General features: G+C 53.9%; 2 protein-coding genes across 8 annotated transcripts; both read left to right on the top strand.

Annotated features, from left to right (window-relative positions):
* The first annotated feature begins 795 nt into the window (after positions 1-795).
* On the top strand, positions 796-13,248 carry ZNF205 (zinc finger protein 205). 7 transcript variants are annotated; one of them, XM_061400967.1, is made up of 8 exons: positions 4,618-4,992; positions 5,425-5,565; positions 5,733-5,807; positions 9,199-9,412; positions 9,669-9,760; positions 10,135-10,255; positions 11,660-11,764; positions 12,024-13,248. In XM_061400967.1, the coding sequence occupies exons 3-8, from the start codon at positions 5,805-5,807 to the stop codon at positions 13,088-13,090; spliced, it is 1,602 nt and encodes a 533-aa protein (XP_061256951.1). In that variant the 5' UTR covers positions 4,618-4,992; positions 5,425-5,565; positions 5,733-5,804; the 3' UTR covers positions 13,091-13,248. The 7 variants fall into 7 exon arrangements, with proteins under 7 accessions (XP_061256949.1, XP_061256951.1, XP_061256946.1 ...); XM_061400965.1 differs by lacking the exons at positions 4,618-4,992; positions 5,733-5,807 and adding an exon at positions 796-818; XM_061400962.1 differs by lacking the exon at positions 5,733-5,807.
* A 6,049-nt stretch (positions 13,249-19,297) lies between these two features.
* On the top strand, positions 19,298-25,539 carry ZNF213 (zinc finger protein 213). The gene is made up of 6 exons (XM_061400975.1): positions 19,298-19,806; positions 21,552-22,051; positions 22,662-22,785; positions 23,281-23,345; positions 23,550-23,673; positions 24,001-25,539. Exons 2-6 carry the CDS (start codon positions 21,653-21,655, stop codon positions 24,657-24,659), a joined length of 1,371 nt encoding a protein of 456 aa, XP_061256959.1. The 5' UTR covers positions 19,298-19,806; positions 21,552-21,652; the 3' UTR covers positions 24,660-25,539.
* The last annotated feature ends 17 nt before the right edge of the window (positions 25,540-25,556 follow it).

The raw sequence follows: 25,556 nt of genomic DNA on the forward strand, positions 1-25,556 counted from the left end.
CTGAGAGTCATACCTGTGAAATGTACTCATCAGAAAGAACAGGGCCTCTGTCTCCCTTCCCCGTGGGAGGATGGACTCCGAACTCCCACATCTGCCAGCTGGCAGACACCCCCCCTCCCCCGCCCCCGACCCCCTGCATCTTCACTGACCGGCTCTTTGTGATTTTTCACTTTTCTGACTCTACTGACCTCCCCACCACACCCCAGTTCTCCCTTTGAAACACCCAGTCACCTCTGCACATAGGATGGAGCTCAGCTCTTTGCCCTGCTGTCTGTAGATACCGCATAAAACCTGTTTTCACCACTTACTAATGTCTGGTTGTGTTTATCTTTGACAGGCTGCATGCTTTGCTTTCTCTATTTCTATGTTTTTCATACTGAACATCTGTAAGATATGTGTCACCTACGTAGAGGGGGCAAGTCAGCAGCATACACTCTCATTTTTGGAACAAAACTCCCATCGGACGTGGAAGGGCGGAGATCCGTGGCCCGGGAGGCTGAACTGAGCGCTGGGCGGGAATTCGCGCTCGCGGGTCTTCGGAGCCGGCGCTCTCGGGCAGAGGGCCCTCGCGCAGCCAGCCCCATTCTCCCCACGGGGAACTCGAGGACTCCCGGGCGTCCGCCCCTCGGTCCTTATCGCCCCAGTTGCCCACGTGCCCCTGGTCCACAGGCGGGCTCCACGAGAGACCCAGGAAAACCGGAAGTTGAAATGGGCAGCCGGACGGGAAACGTGGGCACACCAGCCAAGGTCAGGTAGCAACAGGATAACCCTCCAGCCCCGGCGGGACTGCCCTCGGGGGCGCGGACGAGAGCGCGCAGGTAAGGGCGACTGGATTGCGTTCTGTGGGCGGGACCATGCGGAAGATAGCCAATCACAGTGTCTCCCGCGGGGCGGGGCGGGGTAGAGTCGTTGCCTGGACGACGCGCTCCCCGCGTCCGTATTCTGCTGGCAGCGCCATCTGGGTTGTGCCGACTTGTGCGTGTCCTGGGCCTCGCGTGGCTCCGAACGCGTCCTCCAGCTGCCACCTCGAAGCCAGGGGATGGAGTCGCGGGTTCCCTCTACGCCTCCGGGGGTCAGCGGGCCGCCGGCCGCCCGAACACTCACGACATGGTCTCCAGCTGCCCTGAGAGTTCTTAGTTATTTTCCTTCTTAAAAAATTTTTTTTAATGGCTCCATCTACCTAACACTTATCAGTTCATTTCAGTCGATCAATCGTGTCCGACTCTTTGCGGCCCCATGGACTGCAGCATGCCCGACTTCCCCGTCCTTCACCAACTCCCGGAGCTTGCTCAAACTCGTGTCCATCGAGTCGGTGATGCCATCCAACCATCGCATCCTCTGACGTCCCCTTCTCTTCCTGCCTTCAGTCTTTCCCAGCATCAGGGTCTTTTCCAATGAGTCAGTTCTTCGCATCTGGTGGCCAAAGTATTGGAGTTTCAGCTTAAACATTAGTCCTTCCAATGAATATTCAGAACTAATTTTCTTTAGAATGGACTGGTTTGATCTCCTTGCAGTCCAAGGGACTCTCAAGAGTCTTCTCCAACACCACAGTTCAAAAGTATCGATTCGTCGGCGCTCAGAGTTCTTCATAGTCCAGCCCTCACATCCATACATGACTACTGGAAAAACCATAGCTTTGACTAGATAGACCTTTGTTGGCAAAGTAATGTCTCTGCTTTTTAATATGCTGTCTAGGTTGGTTATAGCTTTTCTTCCAAAGAGCAAGCGTCTTCTTTTTCTTCTTTTTCAGTGGTTAACATTTGATCTGATATTACTCGATTATTCCTGTTTTTCTTGACTTCTCTCACATTCCTTTATTTGCCTTATCCTCTCTCTTTCCTAAGGCTAAATAAATCTCTGCAGTGCCCTGTCTCCAGCCTGGTTTAACCATCTTAATTAGTACCTATTTGTTTTTGTTTTTCTTATAGCAAATGATTTTTTCCCCTCGTTTTTATTATCCTGGCTGTTTTTGTAAGGTCCTCTTTAAGACCTGAATCAGCTTGCAGGCCAATCTAGGGGTAATTCACAGAGTTATTGGGTTGACCAAAAATCCATTTTGTCCAACCCAGTATTTACTAAAGATGGCATTTCCTTACTCAAGCTCACTGAAGTCACAGGATACCAGAGTTGGCATTTGTTGAGCATTTCCCGTGCCTGAAGTTCCAAAAAGCCCCTTCATCCATGACAATTCTTTTATAAACAGGCTCCTGAAGTAAGTACACCCCTAACCTGGTGGCCTGTGAACGAGACAGCAGATGTCTTCTGCTGGAATTGTATACAGTTCTTAAACTGCTTGTTGGTTTTGGTCATGAACATCCAAAACATCAGGATATTTCACATAAAAATTGAATTCTTTTGTGGCTTCTCTTGAAAAATCCTCAAGTTTTTGGCTATATCGAACCCCCAACCATCCCCTTTAAACAAAGTGTGGTTTCTTGAGAACCTTGAAGGCCCTCTCACTCCAGTGTTACACCCCGAGCACGGATCGTTTATTGTACTACCTGGTTGTGAAGTGAAAGTCGCTCAGTCATGTCTGACTCTTTGTGACCCCGTGGACTATGCAGTCCATGGAATTCTCCAGGCCAGAATACTGGAGTGGGTAGCCTTTCCCTTCTCCAGGGGATCTTCAGTACTACCTGGTTACTGAAATCATTTACGTTTTTGACCGCTTTACTTATTGACTCACTCTGCCCTGGCACCTTTCTGAAGTCTTTCAGGGACTGCAATTCTCACACAGCAAATATTGATAATCCTTCCTCCTAGACGGTTTCCTCTCATTTCCAAAGAGTTAATGTCTGCCATATAGTAGGTACTCAATAAATATTTTCTGAACAGTTAAATAAATGCTGAGACTTTATTTGGTCTAATTTAGGTGATCCCATATTGGCATCCAAACCTGTGGGCTTTCTCAGTATCCCTGAAGTAGCCCCTTTTGTCTGATAGAGAAACATTTGCCCAGGAATCAGGACACACACACTCTCTCTGCCCTTGGTATATTCCTGGGTCTGCCATGTGTGAGATGGTCCACCTCAGGGTGAATTCCTTTACTCTGGACACCGACTTGATGAAGAAACACTCCCAGACTGCACAGTTCATCTTTTCCAAGGCCCCTTGTGCCTTTTCCCTCAGTTTATAACCCTCTCTGGCTTGAAAACACTATTTATTGACCAGAATCAAACTCCAGGGGTAATTTTTCTTTCATCATTTTTCATTTTTTCATTTCTGACAGAGTAGTAGAATCCCTCAGAATTCTAGGACTCCTAAAACAAGTTGAACTCCACAAGCAGAATTGCAAACCCAATTTGCTGCAAACCCCCAAAATGCTGCAAGGGCCAAGTGGGGAACCAAAGGTGGTAAACTGAGAGCAGATTCCCTAATGGGAGAAATACGGGTTCAGGATTGCTCTGGTTGTTCTTCTTTCTCAAGACAGTCAATCTCATGGGGACTCTCCTAAGTTTTGTTTTGGGATCTAAGTTTTTGTTTTTGTTTTTTTAATTAAACCCTTGTTGAGTGCACATAGCAAGCACACCAAGGGGGTGGTACAGGGGCCAGTGGTGTCTGTCTTCCTGGGTGACGTGGATGCATCTCGGAGGACTCTGATGGGCAGAAGGCAGGGGGCCTGGGAACGTTTGCAGGAGGAATCTTCCTGGTATCTGACTACAGGGCTGACCCTCACCCCTTTCCTGACACCCGGTCTCCTGTGCCCTGTTAAGGAGGAATGGGTGCCTTGCCCCAGGAAGAGAAGCATAGTTTCTGCTCTCCTATTTTGGGAAACTTAGTTCTCAGGGTCCGAAGGAAAGACAGAGGCAGAGAGGTGGACTATGAACCCACCAGAGGTGGACTATGAACCCTCTCCTGTGCGGAGAGGAGGAAGCCTGTACCGGTTTCGGAGAGAGGAAGGACATCATTCGTGCGGGACCGTGAGCAGCATGGACGCCCGGCTCGGGCGGGTGGTTGCAGCCGCAGGGAGGGCTGTCTGAGGGTTTGGGACCCCATGCTGGGTCAGGGGTGGCTGGGTCAGGCCCCTATGTCACTTTTATCCCTAGCCTTGAGAGGGAGCTGGGGGTGGGGGGAAGGTGTCTGGAAAAAAATCAGATTAATCCCACATCTTTCCAAGGTGTGAGGCATGTGGGGTAGTTGTGGGTAGAGAGTTGTTCCCAGGTCTCTCTGTTTCCTAGGATTGCTCTTAGGCAGCGAGACCTCCATGCCAGCCTTCAGGTGAACTCAGAGGACCTGCTGACCACTCTGGGAGCCTTAAATGAAATCCAAGGATGTCTCCACGGAGACACCGATAAGACCTTCAGAAACTGTGTACTGAAAAGGAGCACCGTGTTCCTCCACTGGGCAGTGTCCGTCCTGTAAGGACAGCTGCAAATCTGAAACGTTTTCAAATATCAAAATCCTTCGACAAAATCTATGTTCCCGCTTTGGCGCCCCTGCTTGGCTGGTTTCACGAGTACAGGCCGGGTAAAGCGGTCGTGAGCCAGCAAGGAGGATCTGGGGAGTCATCTCCTGACCGGCCGAGAGCAGGTGCAGCCGGCCTCGGGACCCCAGACCCGGAACCCTCCAGGCTGGGAACCCTGTAGGGCTGCAGCTGCGCGGGGAACGGGATCTGGGAGGGACTTCCTGTCGTCCCTAATCCCGGTCTCCACCCGGCTCCTTGCGCCCGGTGCAGGCTGCGGAGACTCCCTTCCCCGGGGGCGGGGGCTCCGCCGCCCGTAGCGCCCCCTCCGCCTCCACGTCGGTGAGAGCGGGGCTGGGAGGGCGCCTGGATCCCGAGAGCCGCGAGGGTGGCCGGCTGGCAGGAAGGGCCGGGGTCAAAGGTGGAAGGCTACGGGCTGGCGGGGAGAGGAGGAGGCCTGGACCGGGTTCGGAGAGAGGAAGGACATCATTCGTGCGGGACCGTGAGCAGCATGGACGCCCGGCCCGGGCGGGTGGTTGCAGCCGCAGGGAGGGCTGCTGACAGCGGGCGGCTCAATTTCGGGATCCCAGGTGGGACCGAGTCAGGTCGAGGGCAGGGTGTGTGTGTGTGTGTGTGTCCGGGGCCGGGAGACTCCGGAGCCTCGATTCCTCCGCCGAGCTGGCTGCGGCGGGCGGGGCCCCACTCAGCACCTGTTTGGTAGCATCTCTGCAGATCTTTACGCTCTTCGTGACGGGAGATACAGATTCCAAATTCCCCCAGCTTTCCCTAACCCAGCTGCTCTGAGATTCGGAGTTGTTGCTTCAGCGATAAAGGGGATCACAGAAAACAGCATTCAGTCAGAGCGAGGAACCAAAAACAGTTTAGAGAGGGAGGCCGTTGGAGGGCGTCCGGGAGGCTTTACGTCCGATTGGGGCCAAGGATGGGTCTGGTCCCGCGTGGGGATTTCGGGGCTTTCAGGGGGTGTCCAGGGGACGCTGGCTGATTTCCTTCTGCTCCTCCAGGCTCCTGGCCAGAAGCTGGAGGGGGCTTGGCCAACACAAGCACAAAACGACTCAACGGTGCTTTCTGGCTCTGAGATAAAAAAAATGTCTGCAGACGACGGAGGCATCCGGGCTGCCCAGGACAAGGAGAGAGCCCGAGAGGTATGAATGGGGTGTTGGGAAGGGGAGGCATGCACTGGAAGGATTGGAGTGGGAGGGGATTTTCAGGACAGGGCATTTGAAAGAGTTAGACTCTCTGAGGGAGCAAGGCTGGTAAATGAGTTTAGGGGTGTTGAAGAGAAGGTATGATGGGAAATACCTTCCACCAGGGAATTGACTTCTATGGGACTGTTTTCCTTTGCCTGGTGAATTCATAGTCAGCAGACCAAAAGCTACATAATATGGTAAGGGGGTTACATGGGGGGTCCTACAGGTGGGATTTGCTCTGGGCAAATGGGCACATGGCAAGCCTCACCCCTCTGCCTGGGTCCCCAGCTCCTCTCACTCTGGGCCTGAGCACTTAGTCCTTCCTGTACCTGTGTGTGTGTAATTAACAACCTGAGGGAGGACCAGGGTCACCAGCCGTGGGGGAACCTGAGTCAGCTGCAGCTGAGTGTGCGACCTTGTGCAGGGCCCCTGGCCTCTGGGAACCAGGCGTGTCATCTGTAAAATGCGGATCATGTGCCTGCCATGCCCACCTGTCTCGCCAGGTGGTGGGGAGGCTGGGAGAAGATAATAGGCAGGGGAGTCGTCTCTGTGCAGCTTGTCAGCCCCTAGGAGCTCATTACTGCAGCTTGTAAACCAGCACCACCCATAGCAACTAGATCCTGGGTCAGAGCAACCTGGAACTCCTCAACTAGGATTCCAGTGGCTGCAAGTGCAAAGACAAATCAAGTGTTTGTTTTCTGTGTTCATATCATAGAAGCACAAAGAATTTTTACCGCTGCTCAGTTTCCCTTCCATCATGCCTTTGTAACACCCAATGGGCCTCACAGGCCCATAGCATTCTCTGCTGATGTTGGATTCTGTCAGCTCCCACAGGAGAGTGATAATAATAATTACCAGCACCGCTCTTTGTTCATCTAGAACTTTCTGGAGAGGGTAGCTCTCGCATGTCACCAGTGCGGAGGTAGAGCAGCTGGGTCTCAGAGGCCACCAGGCCCATGTGGCTCCCAGGCACTCTGATTCCCGGCTTGAGGTGTTTCTCGTCCAGACCCTAACCTGTACCCAGGTGGTTGGGAGGTGGAGGGATAGACTTGAGTTCCCAGCAGGAGGCTGGCTGGTGCCCAGTGCTGTGGGTGAGATGAGGCCTCACAGGACCTCCCAGTGCAAGGGAAGTGACTTTCCGCAATGCTCTGCTCTGCTTTGGGCTGAAAGGCTAGTGACCAGAGGTTACGGATTTCAGCCCCGGCAGCCTGACTCCAAAGCCTGCCCCTCAGCCTCCCAGAGGGCTGGGCCCTGAGGCTGCTGTGAAGGGGGCAGGGAGGGCCCTGGAAGTCCCACCGTGGGAGGCAGTGCTGAAGGAGACGAGCCTGGGAGTTTTCTTTCCATCAGACCTAGATGGATGCAGGGACTCAACACATTTAGAGGTACTCTTAGACTTTTTCCAAATCAGAAACTCCAGCTTCTTTGACCAATTGAGTAAGGCCTGAAATGGCCCAAGGCCACAGGCCTTCCTGTCACTTTCAAGAAGTGGTGGCCCTGGAGGTGACTTGCAGGTCAGCTCCACTTGAGTTCCAGTCTTGGTCAAGTCACTCCCAGCTCTGTGACCTTGGGCCATTGTCTGATCTCAGAGCCTGGGTGTGTTAGGTTCCTGTGTTTGCTGTAACAAAGGACCACAAAATGGGTGGCTTAAAACAACCAGAATTTATTCTCTCACACATTTGAAGGCCAGAACCCCAAAATCAACGTGTTGGCAGGGCCCCCTCCGAAGGCTCTGGGGGAGGATCCTTTCTGCCTGTCAGCTTCTGGTGGCTCCAGGCGTCCCTGGGCTTCTGACAGCATCGCTCTAGTCTCTACTAACAACTTCACGTGGCTTTGCCTCTGTTTCTCTGCCCTCTATTTTGTTGTTTTGTTTTGACTTGTGGGGTCCTAGTTCCACGATCAGAGATGAAACCCGGGCCCTTGGCAGTGAAAGCTTGGAGTCCTAACCACTGGACCACTGGGAAATCCTTGTGTCCTCTCCTTGTATACAGACACCAGTCACTGGATTTAGGGCCCAACTGATTCCAGGATGATTTCAAGATCCTTAACTCATTACATCTGTGCTGAGTTGCTTCAGTTGTGTCCGACTCTTTGCGACTCTATGGACCTTAGACTCCATTACATCTGAAAGACCTTTAATCCAAATAAGGTTCCAAGTAGACATGAATTTTGGAGGATCACTATTCACCCGACCCAACTACACTGTTTCCTCATGTATTCAGTTCAGTTCAGTCGCTCGGTTGTGTCTGACTCTTTGCAACCCCCTGAACCGCAGCATGCCAGGCCTCCCTGTCCATCACCAGCTCCCGGAGTCCACCCAAACCCATGTCCATTGAGTCATTGATGCCGTCCAGCCATCTCATCCTCTGTCATCCCCTTCTCCTCCTGCCCTCAATCTTTCCCAGCATCAGGGTCTTTTCCAGTGAGTCAGCTCTTCGCATGAGGTGGCCAAAGTATTGGAGTTTCAGCTTCAACATTAGTCCTTCCAATGAACACCCAGGACTGATCTCCTTTAGGATGGACTGGTTGATCTCCTTGCAGTCCAAGGGACTCTCAAGAGTCTTCTCCAACACCACAGTTCAAAAGTATCAATTCTTCTGTGCTCAGCTTTCTTTATAATCCAACTCTCACATCCATACATGACCACTGGAAAAACCATAGACTTGACTAGACGGACCTTTGTTGGCAAAGTAATGTCTCTGCTTTTTAATATGCTGTCTAGGTTGGTCATAAATTTCCTTCCACGGAGTAAGCGTCTTTTAATTTCATGGCTGCAATTACCATCTGCAGTGATTTTGGAGCCCAGAAAAATAGTCAGCCACTGTGTCCCCATCTATTTGCCATGAAGTGATGGGACCAAATGCCATGATCTTGGTTTTCTGAATGTTGAGCTTTAAGCCAACTTTTTCACTTTCATCAGGAGGCTCTTTAGTTCTTCTTCACTTTCTGCCATAAGGGTGGTGTCATCTGCATATCTGAGGTTATTGGTATTTCTCCCAGCAATCTTGATTCCAGCCTGTGCTTCCTCCAGTCCAGCGTTTCTTATGATGTACTCTGCATATAAGTTAAATAAGCAGGGTGACAATATACAGCCTTGACATACTCCTTTTCCTATTTGGAACAAGTCTGTTGTTCCATGTCCAGTTCTAACCATTGCTTCCTGACCTGCATACACATTTCTCAGGAGGCAGGTCAGGTGGTCTGGTATTCCCATCTCTTTCAGAATTTTCCACAGTTTATTGTGATCCACACAGTCAAAGGCTTTGGCATAGTCAATAAAGCACAAATAGATGTTTTTCTGGAATGCTCTTGCTTTTTTTTAGAGAATAACAATCCACACTGCTATGGGAGGTGTGAGGCTCACGTTGGGAAGAGGTGTCTGCCCCATGGGCACCTGCAGGGCCATGTCCAGCCTCCCTTCCTTCCCCCATGATCCTGCTTGCTGGTGGGCATGAACCAGGGTGTGCGGGTCTTGGGGACGGAGAGGGGAGCAGGGCAGTCTTGCACTTGGGTGTACGCTCCACCACCCGCGGGGTCTGCCTCTGTGCCTCCCATCCTCTGTCCCAGTGCTGATGCAGCCGTCATTCCTAGACTCCAGGTCATGGGCATTCTTGTCAAGAAATGCTCTCTGAGTCAGAGGGGACAGTGCCTCTAGGAGAGGCCCGGGAGTCACCCCACATCAAGATGGAGCCAGAGGAGCCGCACCCTGAAGGGGTGTCACAGGAGACCAGAGCTGAAGGAGCGCGGGGCTGGGTGCCCCTAAGCCAGGGCACTAAGGAGAAAGTGTGTTTCCTGCCTGGAGGAGGTGAGAAAGGGAACGGGGAGAGGGGCCCTTTCCCTGCTCCCAGCCCAGGTAGGAAGCCCCAGGTGTCTGCCCCACCTTCCCTGCAGAAGCTGCCCGACTCACCCTCAGAGCCCACTGACCCTCCTCTCGGGTCAGGTTGGGGGGTGGAGTTGGAGGCAGCGGGGGGTCCCTGGTGGGCCTGGCATTCATTCACTCCCGGGAGCAGGAGGGCCAAGCAGGGCAAGGTGGCCGCCTGAGGACCTCTCTCCTCTCTCAGCCCTCCCAGCCCCCCAGACCCCTGTGCTCTCCCGCGAGGGGAGGACCAGAGACCGGCAGATGGCCGCGGCGCTCCTCACCGCCTGGTCCCAGGTAAGTGTCCACATCCAGGGCTGGAGGCAGAGCCAAAGGACATGGAGGGACAGCATCTGTGACAGAGCTGTGCTCCGGATCCTAGCGCTGGACCTGAGGGTGGGGGCCAGAGACCCTGAGCTTTGGAAGTGGTGCCGAAAGGGAGTCTTGCTTTTCTCCTGTGCTGTCCACAGTCGCATGGTTCTTGCCCCCAAAAGTCTTCCTTAGGCAGCTGCCCTGCTTCAGCAGCAGACCCAGGGCGGGCCTCACCCAAGTCGGCAGGATGGGGGTCCAGGTCTATCCTCGTCCTGGCACCACTGAGCGCCTCCAGCATGTCCTGATGAATCCTGGAGACGGGGCATGTCCTGGAGAGGGGGCCTTCTGTGTTATTTCAGATGCCGGTGACCTTTGAGGACATGGCTCTGTACCTCTCCCGGGAGGAGTGGGGGCGGCTGGACCACACCCAGCAGAGCTTCTACAGGGAGGTCCTGCAGAAGAGGAGCGGGCTCTCCTTGGGTAAGGGCTGGGGAATCAGAGCGGGGCCTGTCCACTGCCACCTCCTCTCCCATTTCCAGGGCTTGAATCCCCTCTTGCAGTTCATCTGGACCCCGCTGTCCTATAGAACCTTCCTAGTGGTAGACGTGTTCTTTCTGTGCTGATGTGGTAGCCACAAGCCAGATGTAGCTAGTGAGTCCTTGAAATGCAGCTGGAGCCACTGAGCTCTTTTATCTCATTTTAATCAGCTCAGATTTGAGTTGAAGTAGCCACGCATGGCCAGCAGCTGCCATGCTGGACAATGCCCATCTGGAGACTGTGCTCTAGTTCTTCCCTAGCTCCTTCCAGTAGCTCCCCTTCTTCTCCCCTCCAAGCCCAGCTTCAGAGGTGTCTGAGCAGAAAGCTTGGCTCTGGGCCAGGCTGCAGGCCCAGGGGACAGGTAACGGTGCCAGCTGGTCTCTCCGGGCCTTTGACTGAGCTGTTACATCCCCCTCCCAGGGCCATGTCCTCTTCTCAGAGGGGCCTTGGTTCCCTTGGTTTTTCTCATGGTGAGTATTTAAGTCCCAGGGCTTTGACTCCTCAGTTTTAGGCTCTAGTTTTCATGACAGAATTTTGTGAGGGTTTATGGAAAAATCAGAGCGTTCATTTGGTCAGTCAGTCTGTCTGCGTGTCTATTATACACCGCCTAGTCCCGATGGAGCCACAGACTGGGTGATTCCACCTTCTAACTTTGGTGGTGGGCCTCAGGATCACAGCAGTGGCTCTGCTCACGCCTGTAATCATCTCAGGTTTGCTCGGCACCCAGTGTTGGGACTCTCTGGGGCCTCAGCCAGCAGGTCCAGGGAGATCAGATAGAACCAACCTCCACTCGCAGCCCCATGGTGGGCCTCATGAATGCCCTAAACCACCCATTGGTCCACACATTCCTTCCCTCCCATGGGGCTTGGATCAGGTCATGAAGCCCGGGCCCCCTCTGCTGTCTTCCTGGCTTGACCAGAATTCCTAGGCCCTCAAACCTGGGGGACTTGGCAAATGGGCCGTGGTCCCTGACTTACGGGTGGTCGGTGTCCCTGGCCCTCTCAGCCAGGCCCTCCCGCTGGCCTCTCTCTGCCCACTGCCCCTGTCCCAGGAGCCCTCTTTGTGGTCCTGGGAAGGTGCAGGTGCAGGAGAGGAAGATGCATCTGGATTCTGACTGAGGGGGCCACTGCTGGGGGCTGTGTGACACAGGGGTGGCCAGCCCTGAGAAGAGTGTCCAGACGATGCCTGGGAAACTGTGTCCTGAGCGGGTGTGGCCATCTGGATTTGCCCTGTGTTTGCAGAGCTGCACCCCCTCTTTCGCTCCATCACCTCTCCAGGGGGTGGGTGCTGGTATCTCCCACTGTGCAGCCCGAAGGGCCCTGACTGAGCGCAGCATCTCTTTCCAAGCAGGGTTTCCCTTCAGCAGACCTTTCTGGGCCTCTCAAGTGCAGGGCAAGGGTGAGGCCCCGGGCTCCAGCAGGCAGTTGGGACATGAGGAGGAGGAGAAAAGAGGTGCGTGCAGAGGGGACAGGTGGGCGGGGTAGTGGGATCTTGGTTGTCACTCTTCGATGCCCCAGGTCAGCACGGGCTGTTTCTTGTGGGGTGCAGACACAGAGCCCCTCCTGGGGCCGGGCCACCCACCCCTGCTCCTGTGTGGAGGTGGCTCTTGCTTCCAGGGTGCCCCGCAGGTGCTTGCCCTCATCTCCATCTCCAGAACTCCCCTGGGGCCCTCATGAAAGCCTCTCTCTTGCTGGAAACCCTGTTTATCCAGGAGTGGTGGAGGTGGACAAGGAGGAGCTGGCTGCATCCCTGGGAGCCCTTGGCGATGCAAAGTCCTTCAAAAGCAGAATGGGAAGAGCCCAGGGGGAGGCCCCGCGGTGCGGGCAGCGAGCAGCCAGCGGCCAGAACTCAGGGCCAGCCAAGGATGATGTGCAGCCCTGTCCCGTGGAGGAGGCACAGCTGGAATCAGCCCCGCCTGACACCGACCTCCCGAAAACCCAGGAGGGCCACTTCCCGGAGCAACCCAGAGAAGGGGGGACGGCCGCCCCCGAGAGCAGCGAGGAGGGCCTGGCGCTGGACAGCGAGGCGGGCAAGAAGACCTACAAGTGCGAGCAGTGCGGCAAGGCCTTCAGCTGGCACTCGCACCTGGTGACGCACCGGCGCACGCACACCGGCGAGAAGCCCTACGCCTGCACGGACTGCGGCAAGCGCTTCGGCCGCAGCTCGCACCTCATCCAGCACCAGATCATCCACACGGGTGAGAAGCCCTACACCTGCCCATCCTGCTGGAAGAGCTTCAGCCACCACTCGACGCTGATCCAGCACCAGCGCATCCACACGGGCGAGAAGCCCTATGTGTGCGACCGCTGTGCCAAGCGCTTCACCCGCCGCTCGGACCTGGTCACCCACCAGGGCACCCACACGGGCGCCAAGCCGCACAAGTGCCCCATCTGTGGCAAGTGCTTCACGCAGAGCTCGGCCCTGGTCACCCACCAGCGCACCCACACCGGGGTCAAGCCCTACCCGTGCCCCGAGTGCGGTAAGTGCTTCAGCCAGCGATCCAACCTCATTGCGCACAACCGCACACACACCGGCGAGAAGCCCTACCACTGCCTCGACTGCGGCAAGAGCTTCAGCCACAGCTCGCACCTCACCGCCCACCAGCGCACCCACCGCGGCGTCCGGCCCTATTCCTGCCCGCTGTGCGGCAAGAGCTTTAGCCGGCGTTCCAACCTGCATCGGCACGAGAAGATCCACACGGCGGGGCCCAAGGCCCTGGCCATGCTGATGCTGGGGGCGGCCGGGACTCTGGCAGCACCCCCGCCTGCCCCTACCTAGGAGGCGGGGAGGGAGGGGCCGGGGCATCTGGTGTGGGAGTGTGACCTGGGAGATCCAGGAAGGGAGGCGGGGAGGTGCTGGCATGGGGGTGGCAACACAGGAGGAGCTCAGATGAGGACCAGGCATGCTCGCTGCAAATTAAAGGCCTTGGAATTCAAGCGACAGCCTATAGCTTCCTTTCATGGGGCCCTGGAAGCTGATCCTGGACTCGTGGGGAAAGTGGAGCCTTCCGGGGCAACTATGCATTCTCACTCAGTCCTCTGAGAAGGCACCTTCCTCCCCAGCCTTTACCTGGCTTGGGACCCATTCCAGAATCTAGAGGTTTCCAACCTGAAGCCAACCAGCCACTTCTGCTGCTGTTGTCATTAGGTATTCCCGCTGAGCCCTGGACCCTGCCATGCCTCTTTTCCTAGGGAGTCGGGAGCAGGGCAGAGTCAGCATGGGAATTCATGCTCAGTGTCTTCTGCCTACTTTGTCTCCTGTCTCAGGCACTAGGGCCTGCATTTTGTGGCTGCACATTTTCACCTGCATCCCTGGGGTCCCAGCTTCAATCCAGTGAGGATTTCTCACTTACCAGGGACCCCCTACTTCTCCTGGTCCTTTCTGAAGCTGATGCCATCTCCTGCTCCTACTTCTCTTGGCCTCTTTGCACAGTTCAGTTCAGTCTCTCAGTTGTGTCTGACTCTTTGCAACCCCATGGACTGCAGCATGCCTGGCTTCCCTGTCCTTCACCAACTCCTGGAGTTTACTCAAACTCATGTCCATCAAGTCAGTGATGCCATCCAACCATCTCATTCTCTGTCATCCCCTTCTCCCGCTTTCAATCTTTCCCAGCATCAGGGTCTTTTCAGATGAGTTGGTTCTTCACATCAGGTGGCCAGAGTATTGGAGTTCCAGCATCATTCCTTCCAATGAATATTGAGGACTGATTTCCTTTAGGATGGACTGGTTTAATCTCCTTGCAGTCCAAGGGACTCTCAAGAGTCTTCTCCAACACCACAGTTCAAAAGCATCAATTCTTCGGCCCTCAGCTTTCATTATAGTCCTTTGTAATTTGCCCTGCCTGAGCCTGCCTGCCTGTTTTACCCTTGGCCTTGATGAAATTAAATGAAAACTTCGAGTTCTTAACCACTGGACCACCAGGGAATTCCCCGGCCCAAGTCCTTGCTAAAGGCATAATGCCGTCCCCGGGCCGGGCCGGGCCGGGCCGGGTCGGGGACGTCGGCTGATTCAGCACTGCAATAGCCTGAGAAACTCCTCCCAAACTCGTGTGACCTCGCAGAGTTGGCGGTCTGGGTGTCGCCTTATATCCAGGAGGACGGGTTCCATAAGGTCCCGCCCCTCCCACTTTGGCCTTTGCCAGTCAAGTGTCGAGGCGGAGTAGGGGTGGGCTCCAGCAAAAGTGACCAATCACGACCGATGTTTGTTCTCTAGGCATCCGCTCCCCCTCACGCCCCCACGCCGCACGGTTGCCTGGCAACTGGTCGACGCATTGGGCTTTGGAACTTTGTCTTTTCCGCTCAGCTCAGGCCCCTGGCCTACCACCGAGACTCCAAACCTCCTGCCGTCCTAGAGAGGGGGCGGACAGAAGGCGAGGGCTCGGGCCACAGCCGCTTCCAGCTTAGCTTCTTGCGGAGAGCTGAGATTTGCTGCCCAGAGACCCCGGGAGCCCGAGCCCAGAGACCACATGAGGCCCTGGAAATGGCTGGCCTGTGCACGGTAGCCGGCGAGTCGTGGCCCCGGTACAGGAGCTCAGCGAGAGCCCAGACGCCTCCTGCCGGCACACTAACACCTGCTGAGCCTTAGAGCAGGGCCTAACTGGGCTGCCTGGAAGAGTCGGGTGTGGAAACGGCCTGAAGAAGACCTTGATTCTTTTGCTGGGACCCGGGTAAAGTGAGGCAGTCCATACTGGAGGGGTACGTGGTGATGAGTGGCGCGCAGGGGTGGATGGTAAAGGGCGAGGAAACGTTAAATACGGGCTTTGCTGCATTCACTCCTTCATTTTTCAAATACGAAATGAAAACGTGCCTTCCAGGTCCTTTGCTAAATATCGAAGAATAAGCGATGCAAAAGCCAGACAAGATCCGTGCCCTCAAGGGGTTCCGCTCTAGTAAGGGAGACTAACAAGCAGTGTAAACGTATAAATGACATATACATTACTTTCAAGTAGTGACAGATGCCAGAAAGAAAGGAACCGGGTGAAGTAAGGGAGGATGTTAGGTACTGGTTGTCGGAGACGGCCCCTCCCAGGAAGGAACGTTCAGGCTTTGGGGGTAGGACCTTCCAAGCTAAGGAAACAGAACGGATAAAAGCCCTGCCCTGAGAAAGAGATTGGTGTTCCAGGAGTTGAAATGACACCAGTAGTGGAAGGGAGGGGTGGGGGTTGGTTAGAAAGGTGAGACTTGAGAGAGGCTGTGGCCTGCGATTTCTCCCTGGTGTCTTGTGTGAAGGGTGGAGAACGGGCGTTCTTGAAGATGGTCCTACCGTGGCGTCCGCATTCTCATGCTCCTCGGCCATCCAGAGATGTGTGATCAGGCAGGCTTCCTGCCTGGGTTGCAGAGGCAGGACTCTGTGGCTTGTGCCTGTCACCTCCTGGAACTAATGCCAGTTTTTCTGTTCTCAACTAACAAAGCGCCAGGTGAGCCCTAATGATTAAGATCCAACAGGCCACTGACCAGAACAAGCTGGGCTCAAATCTTCCAGGGAAAGTGGAAAAGATGCCTGGGAGGTCCTAACTCCTGCTGTCTTTCGTGCGTGAGTCCTCTTTCCTGTGGCATGACCGTTTGACAGGCTCCTGGTGATGCATAATTCCCTGAGAATAACCATTCTTTATTGAGTGTTTCCTTGTGTTAAAAGTTAGTATTAGGCTAAGTAGTCTATGTGTATTCTCTCATTTATTTAATCTTTATAACAACCCTATGAGGTAATGAATCAGGATTCAGTTCAACTGCAAATAATAGAGACCCAAAATAAAGATGATCTTAAACAAGACAGAAGTGAATTTCTTAAGACAACACCTGTAGGTGGGCTGGAGATAGCTTATGGCAGGACTGGCATGGCAGCCCTAATCCACAAAGTCAGTAGATACCTAGACTCCTCCAAGCCTGCTGCCCCACCACCGTTAAAATCTCACCTCACTGACCCCAAACAAGCAGTGGGACTTAACCATATGTGCCGATTTTTAAAATTTTAACCAAATGGGAATATTATGTACAACTTCATGTTAATAAATCTGAAATTGTTGATGAAAGGGATGATTTCCTAGAAAAATCATAATATCAAGATTTAGTCAAGATCACATAGAAATTCTGAATATCCAGTATCCCCTAGGGAAATTATAAAAATAAAAAATATGTATTTTTACCATTTTTCTTTAAAGACTGGAAGAAAACCTGATTTTAGCTTGGGTTTAGGTTTGACAGGAAAGGCACTAGGACCACTGTCAATTTTCCAGTAGGCTGGGTGAGAAGAGAGACTCAGGTCAAAGGATTTGAACATTATTTGCTTGAGATGGGGAAAGACTTTAGGTGGGGAAATCAGCTACCCTGCGTAAAGTGCACTCTGTGTGTGCATGCGTGTACTCAGTTGTGTCCGACTCTTTGAGATCCCATGGACTGTAGCCTGCCAGGCTCCTCTGTGCATGCAATCTCCCAGGCAAGGATAAACTCTTAGTAGGCAGTAATGCTAGTTAGGGTTTACATTCTGGTTAAAATAGAGATCCAGAATAAGAGTGGCTTAATCTCAGGATCTGTTTCTCTCTTACACCATCATCTGGGCATAAATCCACCCACAATTATCAGGAATCCAGGCACTTCCACCTTCTTGCTTTGACACCCATAGGGTTAGTGTCATCTGCATGGTCCATGCCCCCATGTCCAAATTCCTGCTAGCAGTTGGGGAAAAGAGAATAGGAAGATAGAACCCCTTTCTAGTAAGATACATACAGCACATCTGCTCATGTATCATTGTCTTCAGTACAAATACATGGCCATACTTCAATGCAGTAGACTGGGAAATACATATTCTTTATTTTTAAGGGCCACATGCCCACTGAAAACTTACTATTGAAAGGGAAAACTGATACTGAGGAACCACTAGTTCTTCTTCAAATGAGAATAGATGCTCCATAATACAAGCATGGAAATATATATCATAGACAAACAAAATGTATTTTCATTACCCAAGCCAATGATGCCTGCTGTCCTGAGTTTTTTCAATATTTATTTCTTTTTATTCATTCATTTATTATTTTTAGCTGCACCAGGATCTTAGTTGTGTCATGTGGGATCTAGTTCCCTGACCAGGGATCTCGAACATCGGCTCACTTCATTGGAAGTCCAGAGTTTTACCTAACCAGAGGGAAGTCCCTGTCCTGATTTTTAACACTTTGGGAGTTCTGGACAATGCTATACGACAAAGAAAAATAATAAGTACAAATTCTAGAAATGAATATAACTTTTATGGAAAGAAAAATTTTACTCTTTACAATATATATTTATATTTTCTAGCTAGAAAAATAAACTAAAACTATCAGAAGGAAAAGAAAATGCAATAAGATGGTCAACTTCAATATAACTACATACGAATAATTTACCAACTACCAGGAATGCCCAATAGAGTATTTGGTCGGTGTGCCGGCTATTAATTTATTGTCTCTCAGACCCCCCCAGTAAACCCCTTTGGTCCTTCTTTGTGATAATGGAGCCAGATTCTTAGACGTTTCTCCTTCGCCAGCCAATTAGATGTTAGTCTTTGTCAGTAGAGGGCGTTGGAAGAACACTAAGGCCACAATGCAAAAAAACCTCCTGTGCCGTTCTCCACTGGGGCCAGTAGGGGGCGGCGAGGGACCCAATAACATCCACGTCATCAGTCTCAATTGAACAGACTGGGCTCATCCCGTCCAGCAAGTTGTTCGAACAAATACAGAAAGGTGTATGCAGTAAAGATCTACAAATACGGGAAAATGGAAACAACCTAAGTGTCCACGAGTAAGAGACTTTAACTGGAATATGGAACCTTCCTGCTCTGGAATACTGTGCAGCTTGCAAGATGGATTTTATTTATAAATGCTGCTTTGGAAACATACCTTCGATAGACTTTTGAGCCAACGAAACATAACTTAAATAGAACGATTCCAGATATATATTAGAAATATTCATAGAACACTGAAATATTAATAGTGCTTATTTATGAATGACCTTACAGATATCCTTTCAGTTATTTTTATCTTTAGTTATTCAACAAATATTGTGCCGAGCACAATATTTTAGGTGATGGAAGTAGAGCAGTGAAAAGTCTGATCTTGTGAAAATTATAGTCGAGTAATGGATTTAAATATTATACAGATACATCAGGTAGTGATAAAGGTTAGGAAGAAAAATAAGGCAGGGCAGAGGCATAACAGCGGGGGGAGGTAGGGGGCAGGAGCTGTTTACATAGGGTTAGGAAAAACCACTTTGATGGAGTGCCACGTGAGCTGACTGAGGAAGCTAGCTTTGTGGATATGGATACCTTGACAAGTTTATTTTCTTGCCTACACTAAGGATGCAATTCTTGCAAAATCAAACAACAACCAGACACGAAAGGATTTTCCACTTCAGAAAAAGATTTTGGAGCCTCAGATCTCCAAAACGAGTAAGAGGGTGGAAGCACGGACAGATGTACAAAGCTTTTCCGATGCGGCCCCCCTGCTTCAGATTGTCCCCAGCCCGGAGAGCCCCGCTGTCCTTCAGTCAAATCTATCGGTGGCAGAGGGCGGGGGTCCTTCGGGGTGAGCGTCGCCGACGGCCGCGTCCGGCTGAGAGACCCTGGTCGACTCTCAGGGACAAAGAATCGCCGCCGGAGGTCCCCCGCCCCTCACTGAACTACTTTCACAGCAAGCATCCACTAAGAGCAGATGAAGGCTTGGGCGGGACCCTATAAGCTATAAAGGAGTCTCCCAGTGCCGAGCTCCAGCTCCTGGACCACGGTCCCCCCAGTACTCGACCCACTCTGGAGCGGGAAATGCCGAGGACTGACGGAAGAGTCCGTGCCTGAGCATCCCTTCCGGCGGAGCTGGCGTCCCACTCGTAGCTCGGATAAGCCATGTATCTGCCCACCAGGCCAGTCTTGGCTTCCCCTTTACGCCCTTCAGGGGCCAGAGGAGCACCAAAAAACCTGAAAAACCAAGAGAGATGAAGACTGTGCGAGTCTCCTCAGACTGGGGGAATGGGTGCGGCTGTGCATGGGTCACTGCCTTCTGATTGGCCATCCTTGGGAATTCTGCCCATTCATTGGTCATCCGTCAGAAAGAAGGCGGGTATAGTGGGAGAACGGCCTCCTGGGGAGTGTAGTGCTTAGTGCGTGCCTCGACGCGTGCGCTATGTCGCTTCCCAGCGGGCCCCGCGCGAACTTCCGGCACCCAGAGCAGGCGGCGGAAACTGGGATCGCCTGGGCTGTTGTGGGCGGTGTGTGTCTAGAGAGGGGCGGGACCGGCGACGCGGCCCGCCAGGCTCCTTAGTTTTAGTACCGGTCTCTGGGCGGCCCGGCCCGGCCCCCGGAGGCTTAGGCCGAAGGGGCCGCGCACCGCTTGGAGGTGCGGAGGGGAAAGCCTGGGGCGTCGCTTCAGCCGCCCGCCCCTCCGCCTCTCATCTCCGGGCAGGCAAGGCTCCTGGGACCCTGGCGGGGCTCCGGCCGGGTCCGCGCTCCCGACTGCCGAGTCCTGCTGAGCGACTCTGGTGAGTCCCTGGCTCTCTCCGAGCGGAGCCTCCTCCTCGGTCACTGGCGGATGAGCGTGGAGAGCGTACCTTTCAGGGGTTTTGTAAGGAGTAGGAGAATAAAGTAAAGGACGTGCTTCGCGTATAGTAGAAAAGAATTGGAAACGATCTGAGTGCCTCGCTCAGCTGGGATGGGTACTCATTAAGAAACGAGTATATCCGTACTGCAGGATCTCCTAGAGTGGCTGCTGAAGAAGCATTATTAGGTAGAAAGGCAGATTACTAAACCGTGTTGCAGTAAGAACTCATTTATGTAAAAACACGCACAAAGCACTCCCCTCCCTCCCCCTCCCCCCATTTCTGTGGATACATTTCCAGTAATTGCTCCGGGAAAGATTTGGGAGGTCAGCTGTCAGACTGTTAATGGGGGAGCAGCTGCAATGTGGAAGGAAGAATTTCTCTTTGATGTATTACTGTATTGTTTAAATCCCTCCTTTTATTACAATGGTTCATAATCACTTTTTTTCTTGAAACAAAAAAAGCAATTAAAGGGCTTCCCTGGTGGCTCAGTGGCCAAGAGTCTTCGACTGCCAGTGCAGGAGACATGGGTTGGATCCCCGATCCAGGAAGACCCCACAGGCCGCGGAGCCACAACTCCTGAGCCCACGTGCCACAACCAATGTCGCCCCTGTGCCCTAGAGTCTGTGCTGGGCAACAAGAAAAGCTAGTTCAATGAGAAGCCTGCGCAGGGCAACTAGAAAGTAGTCCCACCAGTCTCCACGACTAGAGAAAAGCCGGTGCAGCCAAAAGTAAAATAATTAAAATTACTTTTAAAAAAAGCAATTGTAGAAACCCAAAATACACACGTTTCACTGTGGTGTAGAGTTGCAATAAGGTATAAGTATGTGTCATGTTCATGTGTATCTATGGATAATGGATGGCTCCAGGTGGTGTCTCTTTTGGAATTAAGTTTTCAGATTGAGAAAGATAATACAGCACATATATTGTATAACAATAACACTACCAGGAGAATCTGGGACAACACTCAGTAATCAAAACATTAGTTTAAAAAAAAATTTTTTTTTTGGAAGCACCACAAAGTTTGCAGAATCTTAGTTCCTCAACCAGCGATTGAACTCAAGTCCCTAGCAGTGAAAGCATCAAGTCCTAACCACTGAACCAACCACAAAATTCCCAGTTAAAAGAATTTTTTTTTTTTAATTGAAGAATCATATACAGAAAATACATCAGAAGTTCAGCCTGGGAGAAGGAAATGGCAACCCACTCCAATATTCTTGCCTGGACAGAGGAGCCTGGCGGGCTGCAGTCCGTGGGGTTACGTGACTGAGCACGTGTGCATGAGGGTTGTGGGAGATGGGTTGGTAGCAATAAACTGGTGGAACTAAAAAAAAAAGAATTCAGCTTGATGAATTTTTATGAACTGAACAAATACATTAATATTTCTGCCATACAACATATGAACATTTACATTACCTGGGATAAAAGGAAATTATAAATATGCTCATCTCACGTCAGTAGACCAGGTGGTGAAAACCTGGGAGTTTGGGATTTGGGAACTGAGGATAAGGGGCCTTGCACCTGTACTGGGAGGAGAGAGAGAGAGAAGCATGAGCTAAACATCAGAGGAGCGCCTATAAAGGCCCTAGGGTCAGGAGGAATTGGAGCTAGAGTCCCTGGACGTCCTTCCAGGCCGGTGCTTGCTCATATACCACGCCCCCCGCCCCACTCTTTTGCTCTTTCCCCAGGAGTGCCTGTCCAGATGCCAGCCCCGCTGCCACTGGGGAACCCTCTGGGAGACTGAAGACCCAGGCTGAGGCTGACTGGCCCTGAGCCCTAGGCCAGGGCGATGGCAGCCCCCCCAGAGCCTCAGGACCAAGCCCCTGAGGAGGGAGAAGGGCTTCTGATCGTGAAGGTAGAAGATTCCTCCTGGGAGCAGGACCCTGCCCAGCCAGAGGACCACGGGGATCCAGAGGTGTGCCGCCAGCGCTTTCGGCAGTTCTGCTACGGGGATGCAGGCGGGCCCCACGAGGCCTTCAGCCAGCTCTGGGAGCTCTGCTGCCGCTGGCTACGGCCTGAGCTGCGCACCAAGGAGCAGATCCTGGAGCTGCTGGTGCTGGAGCAGTTCTTGAGCGTGCTGCCCCTGGGCGTCCAGGACTGGGTGTGCCAGCGGTGTCCAGGCAGTGGCGAGGAGGCTGTCGCCTTGGTGGAGGACCTGCAGAAGCAGCCAGTGAAAGCTTGGTCACAGGTGAGGGGCCCCTCCCCCACCTTGGGGGCACCTGGATGGCATGTGAACTGAGGAGAGCTGGCTGTTTCCCTAGAGATGAGTCCTCCATAGGTCAGAGGCGGGGGTTGGAGAGGACACGGAGAGCCGAGGGAGCGTCCACGGGAGCTTGTCATAATGTGTGGCCTTTCTGAAAGATACCATCCAAGTGAATCTGGTTTCTTTTTGGTGACTTTGGAGGGCAGCAGCAGGACCAGAGGAGGCATGTTCCGAGAAAGCAGCTTTTGGCTCCACAGGATCTGCAAACGTTTATTTGTGTTCTTGGGAGGCATCTGGGGAGATGCTGATGTGTTGCCTGGGAGTGGGGTCTTGCCCTTGACAGGAAGGTCTCCCACCACGGCCCCTTGCTAAGTGGCTTTCTGATTCTGGCCTTTGGAGGCTGGTCCTTGCCTCATGCTTGGTCGGGGAGATAACACTGCCCCGTGTCTTCTGGTCTCCCTGGGGGCTCCGTGCTGACCACCTTGCCCACCCCCAGCCTCCTGAGGAATGTGTCCTGTGTCTCCTTCCCAGGGATTAAACTCTGTCTCCCCGGTCTGGTCTCGATGCTGATGAGCGTGTTGTGGTTCCTGCACAGGATGTGTCCTCAGAGCGGGCGGAACCTGAGGCTGCAGTCCAGGGGTCCCAGGCCCAGGGGCCTCCCTGGAGGGCGGGGACACGAAGCCGGCCACCTGTACCCTGGGAGCCGCACAGCCGTGGTGGTGAGTAAGCTTGAAGGTGGCAGAGTGGCTGGTCAGGGGCCTGAGTCCTTCTCAGGTGTTACCCTAAGGGGAGCAGGTAGGGTATTTCTGTTCCAGCAAGGCAGGGTGTGTGTATGTGGGTGTGTGTGCAAGGCATGTGGTGTGTGTGTGTACAAGGCATGTGTGTATGGTGTGTCTTTGTGTGTGCAAGGCATGTGTGTGTGGTGTGTGTATGTCTCTGTGGTATGTGTCTATGTGTGGCATGTGTGTGTAAGGCATGTGTGTGGTGTATGGTGTGTGTGTGGTGTGTGCATGGCGTGTGTCTGTGTGTGTGTGTCTGTGTGTGGTGTGTGCATGGTGTGTGTCTGTGTGTGGTGTGTGTGTGTGTGTGTGTGGCATGGGTGTCTGTGTGTGTAAGGCATGTGGTGTGTGTGTGTATGTGTGAGAAAGACAGCATGTGAGAGCCCTTGCTGCCGGCCTGGGCCAGGCTCTCTGAGGCTCCATTCTTCCCCACAGCCCAGCTTCCAGCTCTTAAACAGGGGAGCACCAGAGAGACGACAGATACCTGCTTTGCCTCTGGGGTGAGTTACCCATCCCTTTGTCCCCTCTGACCCTGATGAGTCCCTGAAATGGATCTCTCCTTCTCACAAGGCCTCCTCCATCCATCCTTTTCCTGCCAGGACCCATCCTGTTCCCATCCCAGCGCCCTTCCTATCTCCACCCATACCTGCCTGGGGAGTCCTGAGCAAGGCAACTCTGAGCTGGGCTTCCTCACCTCATTCTAGGGACCTGTGACATTTGGAGACATTCCCTTTTATTTCTCCCGGGAAGAATGGGGGTCCCTGGACCCTGCCCAGAGGGATCTCTTCTGGGACATAAAAAGGGAGAACTCTCGGAATGTTGCCCTGGGTAAGCATTGGGCACAGCCGGGGCTCTGGGTGGGATCCCAGGCATAGATTGTTTAAGCCTGTAGTTAGTAAGTGGAAGGTGCGGTAGATCGGTTAGGTCTGTAGTTAGTAAATACCTCTGTTCCGGAACCCTGGCAAACCCCTTGGGTGCTCCAAACGGTTTCTCTGCCGTCGTTCTCATGTCCCCGTTGCATGGAGGCTGGTCTTCTGGAGCGCAGGGCTGTCAGACTGAGCGCCCAGGCGCTAGCCCGGAGCCCCGTTCCCGCTCCTCTCCTCTGTGGCCCCGGAACCGCATGGCACTTAGGAGGCTGCCTACTACCCCTTGCAGGTTTGGGGCACAGGAGCCACAGTGAGAAGTCCCGGCTGGAGGAGGTGGTGACGGCGCTCCCGGACCAGGCTGCTGGCAACGAGACCGCATCCTGGAGGCCGGAGGAGGCCGAGGCCTGGGAGGGTGGGGCCCGGCCGGGGGCGCCCCGGGGGCGGGTGGTGGGGGCGCGGCGGGGCCGGCCGCCCACGCACCGGCGGCAGCTCCGGGACCTGGCGGCCGAGAAGCCGCACAGCTGCGGCCAGTGCGGCAAGCGCTTCCGCTGGGGCTCCGACCTGGCGCGCCACCAGCGCACGCACACGGGCGAGAAGCCGCACAAGTGCCAGGAGTGCGACAAGAGTTTCCGCAGCTCCTCGGACCTGGTGCGCCACCAGGGCGTGCACACGGGCCAGAAGCCCTTCTCCTGCACCCAGTGCGGCAAGAGCTTCAGCCGCAGCGCCTACCTGGCTGACCACCAGCGCATCCACACGGGCGAGAAGCCCTTTGGCTGCAGCGACTGCGGCAAGAGCTTTTCACTGCGCTCCTACCTGCTGGACCACCGGCGCGTGCACACGGGCGAGCGGCCCTTCGGCTGCGGTGAGTGCGACAAGAGCTTCAAGCAGCGCGCCCACCTCATCGCCCACCAGAGCCTGCACGCCAAGATGGCCCAGCCTGTGGGCTGAGGACGGGAGCGGGACCTACCCACCCGAATCCACCATCTCAGTGTGGCTTCCCGCTCACGGAACCGGCGGCCCTGCCCTCCTGGGACCCTGGCTGACGCCTCGGGGCATGGAGTCCTCCGTGACCTCACTGCCAGACTTCTAATGCTCCAAGGTTTTTCTTGCCCCTCGTTTCCTGGAGCCCCAGCACGTTGCAGGCGGGTGGCCTGAGCACGGGGGAGAGGCTGGCACACAGGGAAGTCAGGACTCGGGCAGGGCCTGGAGTCCCCATCCCAGAGCCCTCTTCAGCCCTGCTTGGCCCCGTGGCTCTTTGCTCCCAGCCTCTGGGCTGGGTCCATGGGCCAGGCCTTCTGTCCTGCCATCCTGTGACTTCCTGTGGGAGGGAGGCTAAGCCTCAGGGTGCTGCTGGGGTCGGGGGTCAGGGGAGGGGTCGGCCCACACCTGTGAAGAAGTGGATCCTGGGTTCAGAGGCTTGCTGGCCTCCACCCCTTTCCATGTCCAGGCACTGGCCTCTCTGGCCTGTCCCAGCGGCCCAGAAGCTGCCCGCCTCTGCTCTCAGCCAACCTGCCCCCAGCTGAGTTCCCGAGAGTCACCCTCCACCAGCTGGGGAGGGCGGCGTGGGCTCCAGGGACAGAGGCCAACTGTGCAGACGAAGAACAGGGCCGGCCGAGGCTGGCTGCCTCCACTGCCCCCCACCCCCTCGAATCTCGGGGTTTACGGTACTTCATGCTAGTGCTCTGTCGGCACGCTGTTGCTGACTCCTGAGGCATTGCAGTCCCTGCAGAAGGGCATTCACAGGGACTGACCACAGGCCCTCCCAACGAGCTGGCCCAGCTGGCCTTAGAAGGGCAGCAGAAAGATGAGAATAAACATGGAAACTTTCTCCAAGCTTCTCCTGTT

The sequence above is a fragment of the Bos javanicus genome, chromosome 25, assembly GCF_032452875.1.
Source record: "Bos javanicus breed banteng chromosome 25, ARS-OSU_banteng_1.0, whole genome shotgun sequence".
Lineage (NCBI taxonomy): Eukaryota > Metazoa > Chordata > Mammalia > Artiodactyla > Bovidae > Bos > Bos javanicus.

Bases quoted from the DNA above. Each gene is read 5' to 3' on its own strand.
- ZNF213 (XM_061400975.1), top strand. From the start codon at position 21,653: ATGGCAGCCCCCCCAGAGCCTCAGGACCAAGCCCCTGAGGAGGGAGAA. The intron at 22,052-22,661 runs GTGAGGGGCCCC...GTTCCTGCACAG, and splicing joins CAGTGAAAGCTTGGTCACAG to GATGTGTCCTCAGAGCGGGC. The intron at 23,346-23,549 runs GTGAGTTACCCA...ACCTCATTCTAG, and splicing joins ATACCTGCTTTGCCTCTGGG to GGACCTGTGACATTTGGAGA.
- ZNF205 (XM_061400965.1), top strand. From the start codon at position 5,509: ATGTCTGCAGACGACGGAGGCATCCGGGCTGCCCAGGACAAGGAGAGA. The intron at 5,566-9,198 runs GTATGAATGGGG...CGTCATTCCTAG, and splicing joins ACAAGGAGAGAGCCCGAGAG to ACTCCAGGTCATGGGCATTC. The intron at 9,413-9,668 runs GTGAGAAAGGGA...CTCCTCTCTCAG, and splicing joins GTGTTTCCTGCCTGGAGGAG to CCCTCCCAGCCCCCCAGACC.